This window comes from Palaemon carinicauda, chromosome 3 (assembly GCF_036898095.1).
Source record: "Palaemon carinicauda isolate YSFRI2023 chromosome 3, ASM3689809v2, whole genome shotgun sequence".
Taxonomy (NCBI): domain Eukaryota; kingdom Metazoa; phylum Arthropoda; class Malacostraca; order Decapoda; family Palaemonidae; genus Palaemon; species Palaemon carinicauda.
The window spans coordinates 128,631,250-128,648,166 of NC_090727.1; the positions used below are offsets into that span (position 1 = coordinate 128,631,250).

The 16,917-nt window shown below is 37.1% G+C and overlaps 2 protein-coding genes across 2 annotated transcripts in view; one reads left to right on the plus strand and one right to left on the minus strand.

Annotated features, from left to right (window-relative positions):
• Nucleotides 1-301: 301 nt before the first annotated feature.
• On the minus strand, nt 302-7,558 carry LOC137638495 (peptidyl-prolyl cis-trans isomerase sig-7). Its single transcript, XM_068370590.1, has 4 exons — nt 7,356-7,558; nt 5,331-5,447; nt 4,861-4,981; nt 302-3,156 (listed from the first exon to the last, which is right to left on the minus strand). The coding sequence occupies exons 1-4, from the start codon at nt 7,423-7,425 to the stop codon at nt 1,392-1,394; spliced, it is 2,073 nt and encodes a 690-aa protein (XP_068226691.1). The 5' UTR covers nt 7,426-7,558; the 3' UTR covers nt 302-1,391.
• Nucleotides 7,559-12,906: 5,348 nt separating this feature from the next.
• Neurl4 (neuralized E3 ubiquitin protein ligase 4) overlaps nt 12,907-16,917 on the plus strand; it is a 94,658-nt gene continuing 90,647 nt past the window's right edge. Inside the window, exon 1 of the mRNA XM_068370591.1 lies at nt 12,907-13,150. Coding sequence (XP_068226692.1) covers nt 12,995-13,150 — 156 coding nt within the window. The 5' untranslated portion in view covers nt 12,907-12,994. The remainder of the gene's footprint in view (nt 13,151-16,917) is intronic.

The following is a 16,917-nucleotide window of genomic DNA, read 5'->3' on the forward strand; positions in this document are numbered from 1 at the left end:
ACTTACTCCTTCAGAACTGATATTAAAAACACTTTGATGCAATGTTTGGTGATGAGAGGCTAAAAGATAAGAGAGTGAATGAGTAAAGATGACTGAGAATTATATAACTTGAGTAGGGTCAATTCTCCCCTGGTTAAGAGACTTAACCTTACAAATTTTCTCCATATACTGGTCTTCCATATTGAGTTATAATGAACATGTCTTATATCAATGAAAGATTGTCAGCAATGATTTGTACCTAAAACAAACTATTACATTAAATAAGAATGACGTTGATTTCTCTCCAGAAAGTAAAAAGATCTTGATTCAATATTTTACTGTAATTAATCAAATTACAAAATAATATTTTATAGCTTTACTTATCAAATATCCTGTTTGGGTGAAGTGATTTATAAAATAAAAATCGTTCTTGCTTTGTCGTGACAAGAAAATTTGACAACGGAAAAATACACTTACATCTATGTACCATATGGCAACAAGCTCTTCTCAATAATGAATTATTGTACATCATTCTGCTTCTAAAAAGGATTCTTAAGCCCTGTCCACTAGATCGTGCATGCCCAACGGGCAAACAGTGATACCAGACCACAATAGTAAGAATAAAGGTTAATGACGTCAGAAGCGGGAAAACCACAGACAGGGATCTGGCATCAAACAGTGTTGCCAGATTCCTGCCTTTAGTTTTCTCACTTCTGACATCATCAAACCTTATTTTCACTAAATATTTTGGCCTGATATCACTGTTTGCCCGTCCGGCATGCTCGATCGTGTGGACAGGGCTTTAGGTGCAGTCAGGAGGGGAGTTAGAAAAGTTACAAGCTGAGAGAATTATTGCAAACAATTTGATTTCTTTCTGAGGTGAACATAATTCAATGTAGGTACAATGTGTTTCTAGCCTAAGAGAGGCAGGGAAAATTAACATTTGATTAAAGAATTTCAACCACTTGCCATGGCTGGTACCAAAATTCATAAGAAAATTCTTTTATACCATTGATTTTAACAAGTTATTGTGATGATGCAGTAATTATCAAAGAGATGAACCAAACAGAATTAAAAATAATACGCGTTCACAAAACAAGTCTTATCAGGGGCGCTTTAAATAACGTATAATGTCACTTCAAGTACAATTTCAGATACCGAGTACGGTATGTTATCTCTCACTCCACAAGGACCTTGAAGCCAACGGCAGTGCAGAAATGAAATCTGAGGTAAGGTACTCCACGGGAACACTGAAACATGTTTCAATAAATCACAAGGCTTATCAACAAGTCCCTTGGTTTTGGATATTCATTATCTATTAATGAAACTTGTCCATGTCTGGAACAGACTACAGCTACATGTTTGATGAACATGAGAATTGTATTGCTCCCAACAACCTTTCACTACTGGAGTTAATCCGAACTGTCCGATGAACCTGCCTCCTTTTTTTTCTTTTTCTTCTTCTTCTTACTCTTCTTTTTCTTCTTTGAATCGGACTCTGAATCCGAAACATCCGAGTCCTTCTTCTTATTCTTTTTACTTTTCTTGCTTTTCTTTTTGACTTCCACATCAGAACCAGAATCCTCTGAATCTGAACTAACTTTCTTTTTCTTCTTTTTCTTCCTCCTCTTTTTCTTATCTTTTTCCTCTTCTTCACCCTCACTCTCACTTGCACTATCAAATCTCTTTTGTTTCTTCTTTTTCTTTTTGAGAGATTTCTTTAAATGTTTCAGGAGCTTTTCTCGAGCTTCGCTGTCACTCGGCAGATCGTCACTCTTATCGCTTTCGGAATGCCTTCTCTTGTGGCCATCCTCTCTCGCAGAAGCTCCCCCCTCCTGCAGATCAGTTGCACTCCTACTTTGGTTGCTTTCTCCCTCGAATCTGTCCTCTTTCTCGAGTCTCCTATTCTCAACATTTCTCTCACTCTGTTCATCATTCCTCGACTCCTTTTCACCCCGTTTATGCTCGTGTCTATCCGTATACCTCTCGGCCTTATCGTCGAAATACTTGGCATCGCTCTCGTTTTTCCTTCCCTCGTGCCTTTCTGCACTTCTGTCATTCCTCCCTTCATCGTATCTTCCGTCCTTTCTTGATTCGTGTTTCCCCTTACTTTTGCTACTCCTTTCATCATCTCTGTCATTCCTCCTCCCATCATGCCTCCTGCCAAACCTGTCATTCCTTTCTTCTCTGTCCTCCTGCACAAACGGTCTCCCACCTTCATATCTCTCCCTATCTCTATTTTCTCTATAATTCCTATTTACACCCCCATTCCTACCCCACTGGTGAAATCTTCTATCCCTGTCTCCCCAAGGTTTATTATTCCCCCTATTATATTGCCGGGGTCCTCCGTTCGAAGAACGAAAATCTTTCCCTCTCCCACCCCTCCCTTGAAAATTTCGGTTTCTATCATTCTGCCTGTCATACTCTTTGCCTGGATCATACATCTGTCCTCTTCTATTATCAACTTTCCTACCACTATCGTCAAAGAACTCTACACCCCTCCCTTTCCCTCGCCATTTGATCTTGGATACAGACTGACTGAAGTCAACGTGTATCCTACGATCATCAATCAGGACATTGTCCATCTTGAAGTAAGCATCTTCGCATGATTTCGCCTCGGCAAACTCAATGAATGCATATTGAAGTGAATTATCGGTTACCCTGTCTCGAATGACCTCGCACGTGTTTATTTTACCGAATCGACTGAAAATAATTTCCAGATCATCTGACGTCGTGACAGGATTCAGCTTACAGACAAAAAGAACATTTTCTGGGGGAGCCATATCGGAATCCGGCAAGTCGCCAACCATTTCTAAGATGGTCGCCCGAGCTTTCGCTTCCCTTTCCGCAATCTCCTCCTGTATTTCGTCCATGCTCTTACCCTCCGTGTCATCAATGTTCTCATCGGCAGCGATATAATCCGATTCTAACATATCCCTGGTGGGTTTTGGAGACTCGTCCGGATAATCCAAGCTGTCGGGGTCGGGATAGGGGTCGTTCAAAATGACCGTGTGAGATATACGGATGTCCTGGTAAGGTCGATTGTTGTTGTCCGTGAGAGTTTGATTCAACTTGCTGATAACTTCGAGTCCTTCGACCACTTGACCAAAGACCAGGTGCTCGCCGTCGAGGGAGTCCAAATTCTCTCCCAGTGTGATGAAAAATTGGGAACCGAACCTGCAGAGATAATAGTTATCAGGCTTGACGAGAAAAAATACAGTATTATTATTATTATTACTAGCCAAGCTACAACCCTAGTTGGAAAAGCAAGATGCTATAAGCCCAAGGGCTCCAACAGGGAAAGGTAGCCCAGTGAGGAAAGGAAATAAGGAAATAAATAAATGATGAAAATAAATTAACAATATATCATTCTAAAAACAGTAACAGCGTCAAAACAGATATGTACTATATAAACTATTAACGTCAAAAACAGATATGTCATATATAAACTATAAAAAGACTCATGTTAGCCTGGTTAACATAAAGTTTCAATTATATTATTATTTACGAAAAGTTTCTCAATTTCAATGTAAAAACACACTCTAGACATGACAGCACTTTCTATTTAATCTACTTTTAAACATGTACAGTATTTCATTGTTTTCAATGACGCTGTTTGATGTTGTTACTGTTTTTAGAATGATATATTGTTAATTTATTCTCATCATTTATTTATTTTCTTATTTCCTTTCCTCACTGGGCTATTTTTCCCTGTTGGAGCCCTTGGGCTTATAGCATCTTGCTTTTCCAATTAGGGTTGTAGCTTGGCTAGTAATAATAATAATAAAAGAATAGGAAAATATACTTATAATATAAAGGGCTCTCTATCATATCAACATCATATACTGTATTCTCTTGGAGAAATCAAATAATTCAACCTGCAAAAATATTTCCCAAAATCTGAAAAAAAATTCATGTAAATTACTCAAATTTTACACTGTGATACAGTGTGATCCTTTTATTTGGAGTATTGAACTTTAATGTCCTAATACTAAGAGCATTTTGCATTTGTTATCTATTGAACAAAACCAAAGTTTATTTGTAGGACTAGTGACAGAACCATCATCCATTCTGAGCTAAAGTTTGACAGTGAAGATAATGTACATAAAAACTTTCAATTCATGCTTTGATTTCATCCTTTAATTTCACTTTCCTATAGACACTGATAGCAACAATAATAATAATTATAACATTAATGAATATAATCTCTAAATAACACATTCTAAATGTTAGCATGGATTATTATATGCGAGAGTCCATGTAACAAATCTCAAAGAAAGATTCTCCCAACTTCCTCCATCAGAATTTCTTAGAATATTATTCCATAATTTTAAGTCAATACAAAATACAGTGCAAGAATTTGTAAGAACACTACTCAATGTTGTAGGTATTTGCTAATCTTGCTTTTCAACGTCAATGACCTTAGATGTCAGGATGCCAGATAACTCATAATCAATCAATCAATCTATTAGTTCAAACAGTACTGTATATCAAAGAACTTGAATTATCTGTTCTTAAAATATTTTATTTTTACTTGTTTCCTTTCCTCACTGGGCTATTTTTCCTGTTGGTGCCCCCTGAACTTATAGCAGCCTGCTTTTCCAACTAGGGTTATAGCTTAGCAAATAATAATAATAATATCTAAAGTATTAGATAACTTGGATATGATGAATTGAAAGAAAAGAAAATGTAAAACTCCTTTATAATTAAATTTTGACTGAAATTTCTTCTACCGTTACAAACAACCAATTAAAACATCAAGTTTGAATTGCTGTCAGACCAACATTTAATAAAAGAGACGATGGTTCTTGAACACTTTGGTATACAGTAATGGAAATTGAAATAGAAAAATCATCAAAATGAGAAACCACTGATACTTACAAATGGCTTCCACAGGAGACCATGGATACTGTTCCAAGTTTAGAATGCTTCATGATCGGCAGCTTCTCTCCTTCGTAAAATCGTGCTTGTTCTCCGTACATGTTTTGGAATACCGAGCCACCTGCAAAAAACTTTCTAGTTATCTTAAGCTCTACGTAACCTGTACTATTTATTTCAAAGCATGAAAACCAAAATTGGAAATAAACTGATACAAGAAACTCAATGTTTTTAACCCATAAAGTCATGAAAAATATACTTAGTTTATCACAAAAACTACTATACAGTACTTTATGCTTTAAAAGTACATGAATATTGGAGAAGATTCATTTAAATAATTATCATAATGAATACAGAAAATGTCATCATCTCAGTCTATTACAACTATACTTGCACTCTTTTACGTTTTGAAAACAGGAAATAATATTTGACCTTGTCTACAAAACGACATGTTTTACAAAGACTTTTCTCACCTCCCCGTCCATTGGAAGTTGGATCTCCAGTCTGGGCAATGAAGTTCCTTTCTACACTGAACAGCAGATTAAGGTTGTAATACTTCATCTTGCAGAGCTTCAAGAAGTTCATACAAGCTAGAAACAAACAAATATTCATTAGGTCACTTAGGTTGACTGAATAACTTCAAATAATTTCAGATCTTCACTTCTAACAATACAAGCAACAGTTGCACATGATCTGTAATCTAATCCCCAAGTTTCAGTCCTCAATAATCATTAAAAATAACAGTCCAAAGACCACAGTACTTCTATGAACAAAGCATATGTATCACAGTAAAAATAATTTTCAAATTATTCTAACCACGAATCTCAACTGTGGGTTCTGGAGCCTTTGAATAGTAATGCCAAAATCATTTAGTAACTTCCCACTTGATACTAGGACTCAATATACGGTCTTTGTAAGAGAAATTGAGGTTATTCTTATTTCTTAAATACTCCTATAATGTAGATTTGCTAATAAATATGAATTAAGCCTCTGCTGTACAGTTTTTAAAATGCATCTGCTTGTATCTGAGTATAACAACTATATATGCTGGTTTCCCAGGGCACCATCTATGAAGTCCGACCAGATGAAAAGACTTGATATAATCAACTAAATGTGTAAAACACAAGGAAAAAAAGTGGGACAAAAATATGGGGTTCATGTATTATAGAGAAATATTTGAATACCTTAGATAGTGATTAAGTATTGGTTTGCCGCACACCTGAAATGTTTCGATGCAAACAAGCTCTTGAGTATAACTTTACCCGTGCATCGCACAGATATTTTTAGGGTATACTTAATGTGAACAGAGTCCTGCTTTTTCAATGTCTGTCCCGTTTTTTCAAAGTTAACAAAATGTCAGGCGTTTATAACTTTTTCCCCACTTTGTTTACATTTGTCTAAATTTTTGTGCTACAAAAACAAAACTGTCCCCATTTTAATGGAATAGTGCTAATATTTTGTATAATTTTTCCATTTCACTAAATGGCAACTTCTATCATCTGCTACAATACCCAAATGAAGTGAACTAAAAGAATATTATACAATAAGTGTATAATGTAAAGTGCAGTCCTTTGCTGCTGCTGATGTTGGTAGAATAAAAATACGATGGAAATATGTATATACACTAAGTATATATATATATATATATATATATATATATATATATATATATATATATATATATATATATATATATATGAAATGTCCTGCTTTCACAGGAAAAAATCTGGGGTGTACGTATGATAGGGGCCACCTGCATATATGATTACGGATAACTTATGGCAGTGTAAGGGGGGGGGGGTGCAGGGGGGCATCAGGCTTCCCCCGGTAGGTAATTAGGTAAGGACATGGCTTGTAGGTTAAGTTAGGGGGGAAAGTTGAGATTAGTTGACATTCATTTGTAATCCACAAGGGAGGAACTGGCCGCTCATTAGGTACACTACGAGAATAAAATCAGCATCCAAGATCTGTTCAGGGAAGGATGAAGCATCATAGGGGAACGAAGATCCCAAATTGGTAAGAGGACAGCGACTTGAGTAAGGTTTGGGAGAATGGGAGTGTACGTAATGACGGGATAAGTCTTTGAGAACACCCTCTGATTCTTGCAATTTAAGCTTGCCAGCTTGATTTTATTCTACTTGCTTGGGACTGAAGACTTTCTTGTTCTAAAAGGGCTTCGATAGTGTGGATTTGATACTAAATGAATAATATGCAGTGTGAAATGTTGAATGCTTTCGAACGAATATGATAAAATGCCTACGGAGGTCATATAGAGAGTAGGGTTCCCCTGCTGTATGGGACCAGAAAAACATCCCTTAAAGTAACCTGCTGATTCTACAGCTTCCAATTAAAGATAACTACATCGTGTTTCATATCATTATATTAAAACAAAAGCATTGGACACTATAATTAGCAAATGAAATTGACTACCAAGTGAAGACTGCCGGTACGGTTAGGATAGTCGAACTTTAGTTAAAAAGACTACTACTAAGACTTACTCTTCGGCCTCTCGTCTGTGAATAGATCTATCGTGAGATCTCCTATCGTTGTTTCCACCACCACAGACATCTTGGCTCCTTTTGTACTCGTCTAGATGATAAAATCACTGATATTAAGTCATGTTTCCTTTTCGAAAAGTTCGTCTTTGCATAAACATAGTTTCGTCGTCTGAGCAGATTCTGAAACGTAAACAATTGTTCGAGTTCCATCTGCCTCGCGAGCCAAATATTTACTATTGGAAGCGTTCTATATCTATAGTTTATGTTGCTATGGATGTTTATGTGTGTTGTAATACATAGATTATTATTCATTAGAATAAAATATAATATTTTTTATTTTAAAATATTATAAATATTTTGTATTATATTTAAATCTAATCAAATCTTATCTATTTATCTTATTATGCGCATGTGAAAAATTTGTGTAAATTCCGGCGACGTTGAGACATTGTGGTATCGTTTCATACAGTATAATGAAAGAATGAATTTAACCAAATTTGTATTGGAATCCTCATTTTGACTAGGGTTACCTTAACGTTGTTAAGGGTTAAAGGGTTTACGTATCGCCATATCATGATCAGCACAGCTGTACTTGCCCCGGACACGCATACTAGGTTGGTTTGCTATGAGTGATCAGACCAAAATCTCCCACAATCACTTATTCGCAGCTGGCCAGCATGGTGATGAACACTGGCTAAATCCCAGATATGAATAAGGACATGTCTTAGGCCTTTATCCTGCAGTGGATTAGAAACGGGTGTATTTGTTGTTATTACTGTATTAGAATCAGCACAAGAGATAGATAGAAAAGTTTTCAAACAAGACCAAGGAAAATTATGTGTAGTTTTAGAATTGCTGTACTTCCCGTATAGACATCTTCAAATGTTCTGACATAAGATTAATCGACTCCATGTCTTTTAAGTGTTTTCATTACTGCTGAAGTTTTAACAGAATCAAAAGAGTTTTCTTTATTCTATAAACTCCATACATAGTGGTTTGTCCTACTTTGTTGATTTTTCCATTAACTGCTTAATTACATGGATATAGTTAGTTGTTGAATACCAACTCCTGTCTTGTCTGCTCTCTCATTTGGTTAACGTCTATCTTTCTATTCGACATAATATGATCTTTGTAATTATATTATATATAATCGAGAGTAAACTTATCGGGTGGTAAAATTTCAGGTCTGTTGTGTCTCCCCCTTTTTTTGTGAATTGGTATAGTTTTCCAAGCTGTAGGTATAGAACATTCTTGAATTTTTTTTTTTTAAGTTCAGCGATTTTTACTACTATGAAATCTCCTCCATCTATTATTATATCAATTATTAGATCATCTTTTCCTGATGCTTTACCTGTTTTCATGTCTTTTAATACTTTCTTTACCTCTCCTACTGTGACTTTTGATACCGCCTCGGGTGTTTCATTATTTCTATTTGTAAATGCATTACTTATACCAGTATCGTATAGCACTCTATAGAAATCTGCATATTTTATCTTTCCATCTCTTTTGTTGATACAGTATTACCATTTCCATCCTTTAAAGCAAATATCTGTTCCGTGTCTACTTATTGTCAATTTGATGCTTCTTCCTTTCTCCAGTGTTTCCTCAATTTTGGTCCTATTGTGTTTACGAATGTCTTGGCTTTTTATTTAGTTTATTGTTTTGGATAATTCTACAAATTATATTTATTTTCTCTTGGATTTAACCATCATTTCCAATATTTTCTTTATTAGGTTTTCCTCTTTTCTGATAGTTTTCCTTGATCATGTTCAGGAACTTTTTCGCAGATCTGTTGCGTTGATTCCAATACAATTTTTTTTTCAATTACTATCCATTTCTTCTTTACTTACTTCCATTTCATTATGTAGCTGGGAGCACCTATTTTGTATTGCTGTACTAAACTTATTAGATTTATTTTTCTTATTACATGAAGTGTTTATTTTCATTCTTTTAATTAGTCTTTCTCTTTCTTTCATTAGATCTAAAGAAAGTTTGCTTCTTACCATCCTATGGTTGCTTGACCATATATATATATATATATATATATATATATATATATATATATATATATATATATATATATATATATATATATATATATGTGTGTGTATTACTAGTTAAGCTACAACCCTAAAGGGTTTAAAGGCCGCTGATGTATGGCAGAGGCAAGGGACAGTGACATCAAAAAGCCTTTGATAGTGTGCACCAGCCAATTTTGTGGAGGCCTGCATTTTTATGGAATTCCTCTTAAATGTGTAAATTTGATTAAGTCTGTTCATGAGCATAACAAGTGCAAAGTTAATGTTAATGGAGTTTTATCAAATGAATTTCCAGTGAACAGCGGAGTACCCCAAGGGAGTGTGTTGTCACCTATGTTGTTTATCCTCCTCGTGGATTTTGTAATGAGTAGAACAGTCAGAGATGATGGAGAAGGATTGGACTGGATTGGTGATATGAATTTAGTAGACCCAGAGTATGCTGATGATGCTGTCCTTGTTAGCAGAACACCACAGGATTTGCAATGCTTGCTTACCAGAATGCTTGAAATATCACAAGAGGTTGGGGTGAAGATAAATAGAAGAAAGACGGAGATGATGAGAACGGTGTATGCAATGGAAGATGAAATATCATTGGAAGAAGGAAGGATTAATGATGAAGAATCATTTAAGTATTTAGGAACTATTATCTTCAATATGGGCTCTTTAGAATTTGAGTTTAGTGAAAGATTGAAAATAGGAAATCAGACAATGGCTAGGTTAAGTGAAATTTGGAAATCAAATCGCCTGAAATTACATATAATAATCAGTTTAGTGAGATTGGTGTTACTCTATGGACATGAGTCAGGATTTGAAAATTAAACAATCTCCAATAGATTTAGTAGATTTGAGAACACAGCCTTCAGAAGGGTATTGGGAGTTGAATGGCAGGACAGGATTAGAAATGAAACTATAGGTGAGATTACTCAAGTGCCATATGTGGATGAGATCATGATGAGGAGTAGATGGAGATGGTTTGGGCATGTTCTTCGCACTCCACAAGAGAGATTAGTTTATGAAACGTTCAGCTGGGCTCCACGAGGCACTAGAAGAGTTGGAAGACCCAGGCCTACATGGCTGAGGACTATGAAGCGCGAAGTAGGAGATGGTGAATGGAGAAGTATTAAATTAAAAGCTCAAGATTGAGACGACTGGCGAAATCTAACCAAGGCTCTTTGCGTCAATAGGCTTTGGAGGAGATTATTATTATTATCATTATTATATAAACATATATATATATATGTATATATATATATATATATGTATATATATATATATATATATATATATATATATATATATATATATATATATGTATAATATATATATGTATGTATATATATATATATATATATATATATATATATATATATATATATATATACATATATATATATATATATATATATATATATATATATATATATATATATATATATATATATATATATATATATATATGCATGCGCATATGTTTGTATATAAATTCAAGTTAAACAAATATATACTCCACTTAAATTAACATAATAAAGATAATATATAGATTAAAGAAAATAATATGAATAGGCTGTAAAGTTGCACAGAGCCCGTGTCTGTCCAAAAGATCCAGGTAATCTACATGAAAATATAACCTGTCAGTGGGTACACCAAATCTTTGCACCTGCTCAAGTACTGTGTCCACGTTTTAGAGTCGTGGGGGTGAGCAAAGAGATACCAGGCACCAGGAATAAGTCAAGGACGGCTGATGTTGCCATGATTGAAGCAGGGCAGCACTATGGTCCCACTTATATCATAGTAGAAAATGCATGCCCGCAGTCACGTAGTTTATTAAAACCAATTTTTTAAAACATTCATGAAGGTTAAGTTAATCTTTTTTTATTTGTAATTAGTTTCTTACTATTTTTAACATAATATTGCTTGGGAAAAATAATTGATATGGGTATTGTTTTTATTTTTTTATATACTCGAGATGTAGATGGGGTCGTCTGCTGCAACACTTTCATTGTTACTGTATGGCTGTCATTGACTGACATTTATTTTGAAAAAGGCGGGGCTGAAAAGCTGTTGCAATTGTTTTATTTAGTCAAAACGTACTTTTATAATATAAAGCCTTTAAATCGATGTTACTTTTACTAATTAAGAATCAATGATTTTATGAAAATAATGACAGAACAAAGATAAATTACTTATACAATGTATAGATAACTCCTATGAAATTATTAATTGAATTTAAAAATTTTTCAGAAACATGCAATCCTTAAAAGGCATTTAATGAGCATTTTAGAAATTAATTATGAAAATTTTTGTTTGCAAACAAATTAAAATCTTGTCAAACGCACCAAGTTGTTTTGCAGATTCACGACCCAAACTCTCTTGAACATCGAAATCTGGAAATGAACCATTGTTCGAACCAAGATTTTTTGACATAATGTATAGATAGATATGATTAATATGGTATTTTAATTGAGATTATAATTATTTATATTATGAAATTAAATTATATAACATAGAGATAGTATGTTTTCGGTATTAAATAAATTTAATGACATAAAATCGATGGTGCTTCACCGACTCAAAACCGCGTCTCGGTTCGTGTTCGAGCCGCACATCAATTTCCAACAGGGTTGCCATGTCATGATTAAAAATGCAGAATTTAAAAAGCTCCAAATAGAAATTTTGGAATATTTGCAATGCAAAAGTTTAAGAACAGACTCAATAAGATAATTGCTAAATGGCTATGTATAAAATAGCAGTTGCGAAGAGAAAAAGGTGCCAAATAAAACTAAAATATCGCTAATCTGGCAACCCTGATTTCCAAGACAGTCTGTTCAGGGTTGCCATTCGTACGATAATTATCATACATATACGATTATTTTGGGTCCGGTACGATGTACGATACATACCTTAGGTATAAACAATGTAGGTGTGTGTGGGTTTAATTAAACAATTAAACTCAAATATTTTGAAATAAGTCAATCATAAACTCCTTAATAATTATATTGAAACTGTGTACTTTTACTTTACGTTACTTTACTTTTAGAGGTTTATTTCTCGCCCTCCATCAAACACTAAAGGTCTGTTCAGGCGGGCCTTGGTGTATGAAAAAAATAATTCCTTTCCAGTTAATATTTTGCTCTGTATCAATATCATGGCCTTTCACTGTCTTGGGTTAGAGTTCTCTTGCTTGAGGGTACATTCGAGCACACTCTCCTATCTTATTTCTCTTCCTCTTGTTTTGTTAAAGTTTTTATAGTTTATATAGGAGATATTTATTGTTGTTACTCTTCTTAGAATATTTTATTTTCCTTTTTTCCTTTCCGCACTGAGCTATTTTCCCTGTTGGAGCCCCTGGGCTTATAGCATACTGCTTTTCCAACTAGGGTTGTAGCTTAGTAAGCAATAATAATAATAATAATCAGTTATTTCGCTAGCATTTGTATTCAGGCTTAATTTTGGTTGAAAAACGACAATTTTAAGGCTCGTGTACGATAATCCAGTCGAAATAATCTGGCAACCCTGTTTACAAGACAGTCTGTTCCCTGAGAAGTGTACACACAGACGAGGAATAACACCAAACAATTTCTTCTTTTTATTTTCACCGCCATGTTCCACCCTCGGTGTGGGGGCTGCGTCCATTTTTGCAATGGGAACAAAACGGCAGCTCGGGCCAACCCCACACAGGAGTTCAACAGGGGACTCATATTTAGCTTGGAGCCCATAAAAGACAATGAAATGTTCGAAGTTAAGATTGATAAAAAGGTGACTTTGTTTATGTTATTGTTTTTGTTTTTGTTGTCGTGTGGTCGAGAATTGATTTCGTGCAATAGATAGGGATATTAATATTGTTTATATTGTTTCTGGTTGTATTTTTGTAGCATCGGTTTATTGGATATTTTAGGTCTTATTGGGTCGTGCAGGTCACAGGTTTGTTTAGGCCTGCAGGCTGAGGAAGGTCATAACACCAACCTGCCAACTGCTTATTGGCAGGCAGAGAAATATAACCTAGTAAATAAAATGTTGAAGGCAATTAAATTGATTAGTCTGGTCTAAGCAGGCCTATGGGAAATACAGGCTAGACTACAGGCTTAAATATGGGGGTGTTGCAGTGTCACTGTCTTGCTGTGGCAATGCATAATTTTATTGGAATTTCATATGAAGTAATCTGACTCCTTAGCAAGCAAATATAAGCTAATATTTGCTCGACTAATCACTAGGGTTACCGTAAGACACTTCATTTCCCATTAGAGTCTTTCCCAGGAGCCTTTGTATATCAGCGGCCAGTTCCTCACGCGTTCATTAAAAATGGACATCATGTAACCTAAACTTTCCCCCCTAACCTAACCTACAAGCCGTGTGCTTACCTACTTACCCAACGGGAAACTAATAATACATACAGGTGGCCGCTATCATACATACACCCCCTTTCCTGTAGACAAAATTTTTGGCTAAAGAGAATTGATTACGAAGTGTTTTTGGTAGCGTTCGATTTCCGTTTTCAGCCTCATATGCGGGACATTGTTGAACATTCAGTAATTATTCTTTGGCTGAATGTCTATTAGAATTTTGATAGTAATTTTATAAGTGATTTTGACAGATTTGTCATTCGTTAACAGCAGAAATGTCACCCATCTTAATAACCTTGTTGTTTTCCTGGAATGCATATTAACCTAACTTGGCGAACCACATGCTACACAGGGTAATGTAACCTAGGTAAAAATCTACTTTTTTCTATAGAAAAAGGTCCGTTCTCTTCGAAAATGACACTTTTCCTGTCACAAATGAATAGCCGAAAAAACATGAGGGGAGTTATATTCTAGTAAATGAGTTACCCAAATATTTCTCTTGGAACTAAATTTTATTATAGTCTAAATCCTATTATAAATTATCAGAACTTTAATTTAGGTTTAAATTAACTTTGATTTCCAAACCTTCTCACTGCCTAATGTGCTGTTCTTCCCTATTGCTTCAAAATATACCATTATGATAGAAAAATATTATATCTAATCATCATCATTATCATCATCTCCTACGCCTATTGACGCAAAGGGCCTCTGTTAGATTTCGCCAGTCGTCTCATAGACTGACTAAATCCATAGAGGATTCATTGGCTAGATTCATCAAAGGATAGCCAGTACCTGAGATGCGCAGTGCCTATCTAACTAAGGCAACTGACCCCTGCCAGTCCTTATTAATTCCAATAAGATTATCCGCCAGGCGTCGGTAGTAAAACCCGAAGTGGCATTTTTTCAATATTAAACTTAGCCGGTGATTATATAAGCTGCAGCTCTGCTGCCCGACAGAAAAACTCTACGTTCAAAATACGCCAGCGATCGCTATGCAGGTAGGGGGTGTACATCAACAGCGCCATCTGTCGAGCAGGTACTCAGTACTCAATGTAAACACAGAACTCAATTTTCTCTCTGTCGTGCCACCGGCAAGACCTACTAAATTCGCTGTTGCTTACTGGATTGGTTTTCACATATTTGGTGAAGTACACATTTCTAGTTTTGAGCTTTCGCTTTGCAGACGTTATCTTCAATACATCCTTGCATTCTTTTATTGATTTTGGATTATTTGTTGACGACTTTGGATAGATTTTGAATTCCCCTTTGACTACTTCAAAATGGCTGACCCTTCTCAAGTCCCTAAGTTTAGGAAATGTAATGCCAGGGACTGTTCAAGGCGTCTTCCGAAGGCCTCTATCGATCCTCACACCGTTTGTTCCAATTGTCGGGATAAGGCCTGTCAATTGGAAGATCGATGTGAGGAATGCGTTGGGCTTTCGGAATTCGATTTCATCGAATTCCAGAAATACACACGTAGGCTAGAGAGAGAGAGAGTCAGGAGAAGTTCATCTCGCTCCGTTGATATTTCCTCTCCTCATGCTCCACAACCTATTCCTTCCCCTGTAGTGGTTGCTCCTGATCCCCCTTCTAGCACTCAACAACCTTCGATGGCAGATATGATGCGTGCCATCCAGGCTCTGGGTGAGAGAGTCGAGTCATTGGCGAGTGACCGTAACCAACTCATGGCAGACGTCAAGGAGTTGAAGTGTAAGAGTGCTGTGGGTAGTGACAAAGTGAGTGATAGTGTTGTGGAAAGTGTTATAGATAGTGTTGCGCTTGAGGGTTCGTCTGTTCGTGCCTGTCATCCTCCCAGTCCAGGACCTCTTGCAAGCTCCCAAGCCCAGGGGAGAAGCAATGTCGTACGACCAAAGGGTTCGAGAGGCTTTAATCAGCGAACAGACGTTCCCTCCGTGGTTTCGGGCGTATCTAACCAAGATCGCCCCACCCACACGAAGACGAGAGAGCCCGTTTATTCCTCGTCTGCGGAAGAGGTTTCTCGAAAGAAACCATGGACCAAGGTCTCGCGGCCTCTTAAGCGTAAGTTGGTCCCTTCCGCGCAAGTCCAACGGCCCAGTTTTAGCCACTGGGTCAGTTCGGACTCGCTGCAGTCTTCAGATGACTGCACACCTCCTAAAAGAGGCAAAGAGGTACCGCATCAGGCAGTAACACCGTCTGTTGCCGCACCTACTACTGTAGACCCTAAGTGGTCGTTGCTGCAGTCCATGCAGACACAGTTAACGTCTTTGATGCAGGACTTTCGTGCGGAGAAGGTTGACGCTGCACCAACCTCTAGCCTACAACCACCCACGGTTGTGCGTCCAGTGGACGCTGAGGCTACCTTCTCCCGCACTCCAGCTGTGAGAGTCCCGCCACCCATGCGTTCCAGTGTACCCTGCCAGCCGCATGTTGACGTTCAGCGACGCACGGAACCTTCCGTTGACGTTCGCGAGTTACAACAACAACCTAAGTTGTTTTGTTTTGACGCGGTGCGTCAACCTCCGCAACCCAGTGTGGTTACCACTACTCGCCCACAGCAGACTAGACAGTCAGGAGTAGACGCTTTGCGCCCCCGCGCTGCTATGGTTGTTGCCAGTTCACAGATTGGGCAACAGTTCCATGACGTTGCGTCCGGTTCAGTCACGCATGCACCCGTGCTGCCGGACTCAGCTGACCAGCCGATTCCTACTCCTTTGCCGCTTCCTCCTCAGTTTTCAGATGATGGACTCTCTGATGACGACGACGCTGCACACATTGACGACCCGCATACGGACATCGACGAACCCAAGACCACGCAACCCTCCTTGGACTTTAGGAAAGTTCTTGCACTGTTCAGGGAGATGTATCCTGATCAGTTTATTTCTGCGGCCCCACGCTCTCCTCCATCTGAGTTCGCTTTAGGCACGCAGTCATCCGCGCCTGCCTTTACGAAGCTCGTCCTCGCCCGCTCGTCTAAGAGAGCTTTACGGGTGTTGGGAGAATGGATGCAGTCCAAAAAACACCTTGGGAAGACAGCATTTATGTTTCCCCCTGCGAGACTCTCTTCCAGATCGAGCGTCTGGTATGCCACGGGAGAAGTTCTCGGCTTGGGAGTTCCTGCCTCTGCCCAGGGCGACTTCTCAAGTCTAGTAGACTCTCCCCGCAGGCTAGCCATGAGACGCTCTAAGATTTGTTGGTCTCCTT

Excerpts from the sequence above, each read along its gene's own strand:
- LOC137638495 (XM_068370590.1), bottom strand. The coding sequence starts at position 7,425 with ATGTCTGTGGTGGTGGAAACAACGATAGGAGATCTCACGATAGATCTA. Across the intron at positions 5,448-7,355 it reads CACAGACGAGAGGCCGAAGA|CTTGTATGAACTTCTTGAAG; the intron begins GTAAGTCTTAGT and ends GTTTGTTTCTAG. Across the intron at positions 3,157-4,860 it reads GTCTCCTGTGGAAGCCATTT|GTTCGGTTCCCAATTTTTCA; the intron begins GTAAGTATCAGT and ends TTATCTCTGCAG.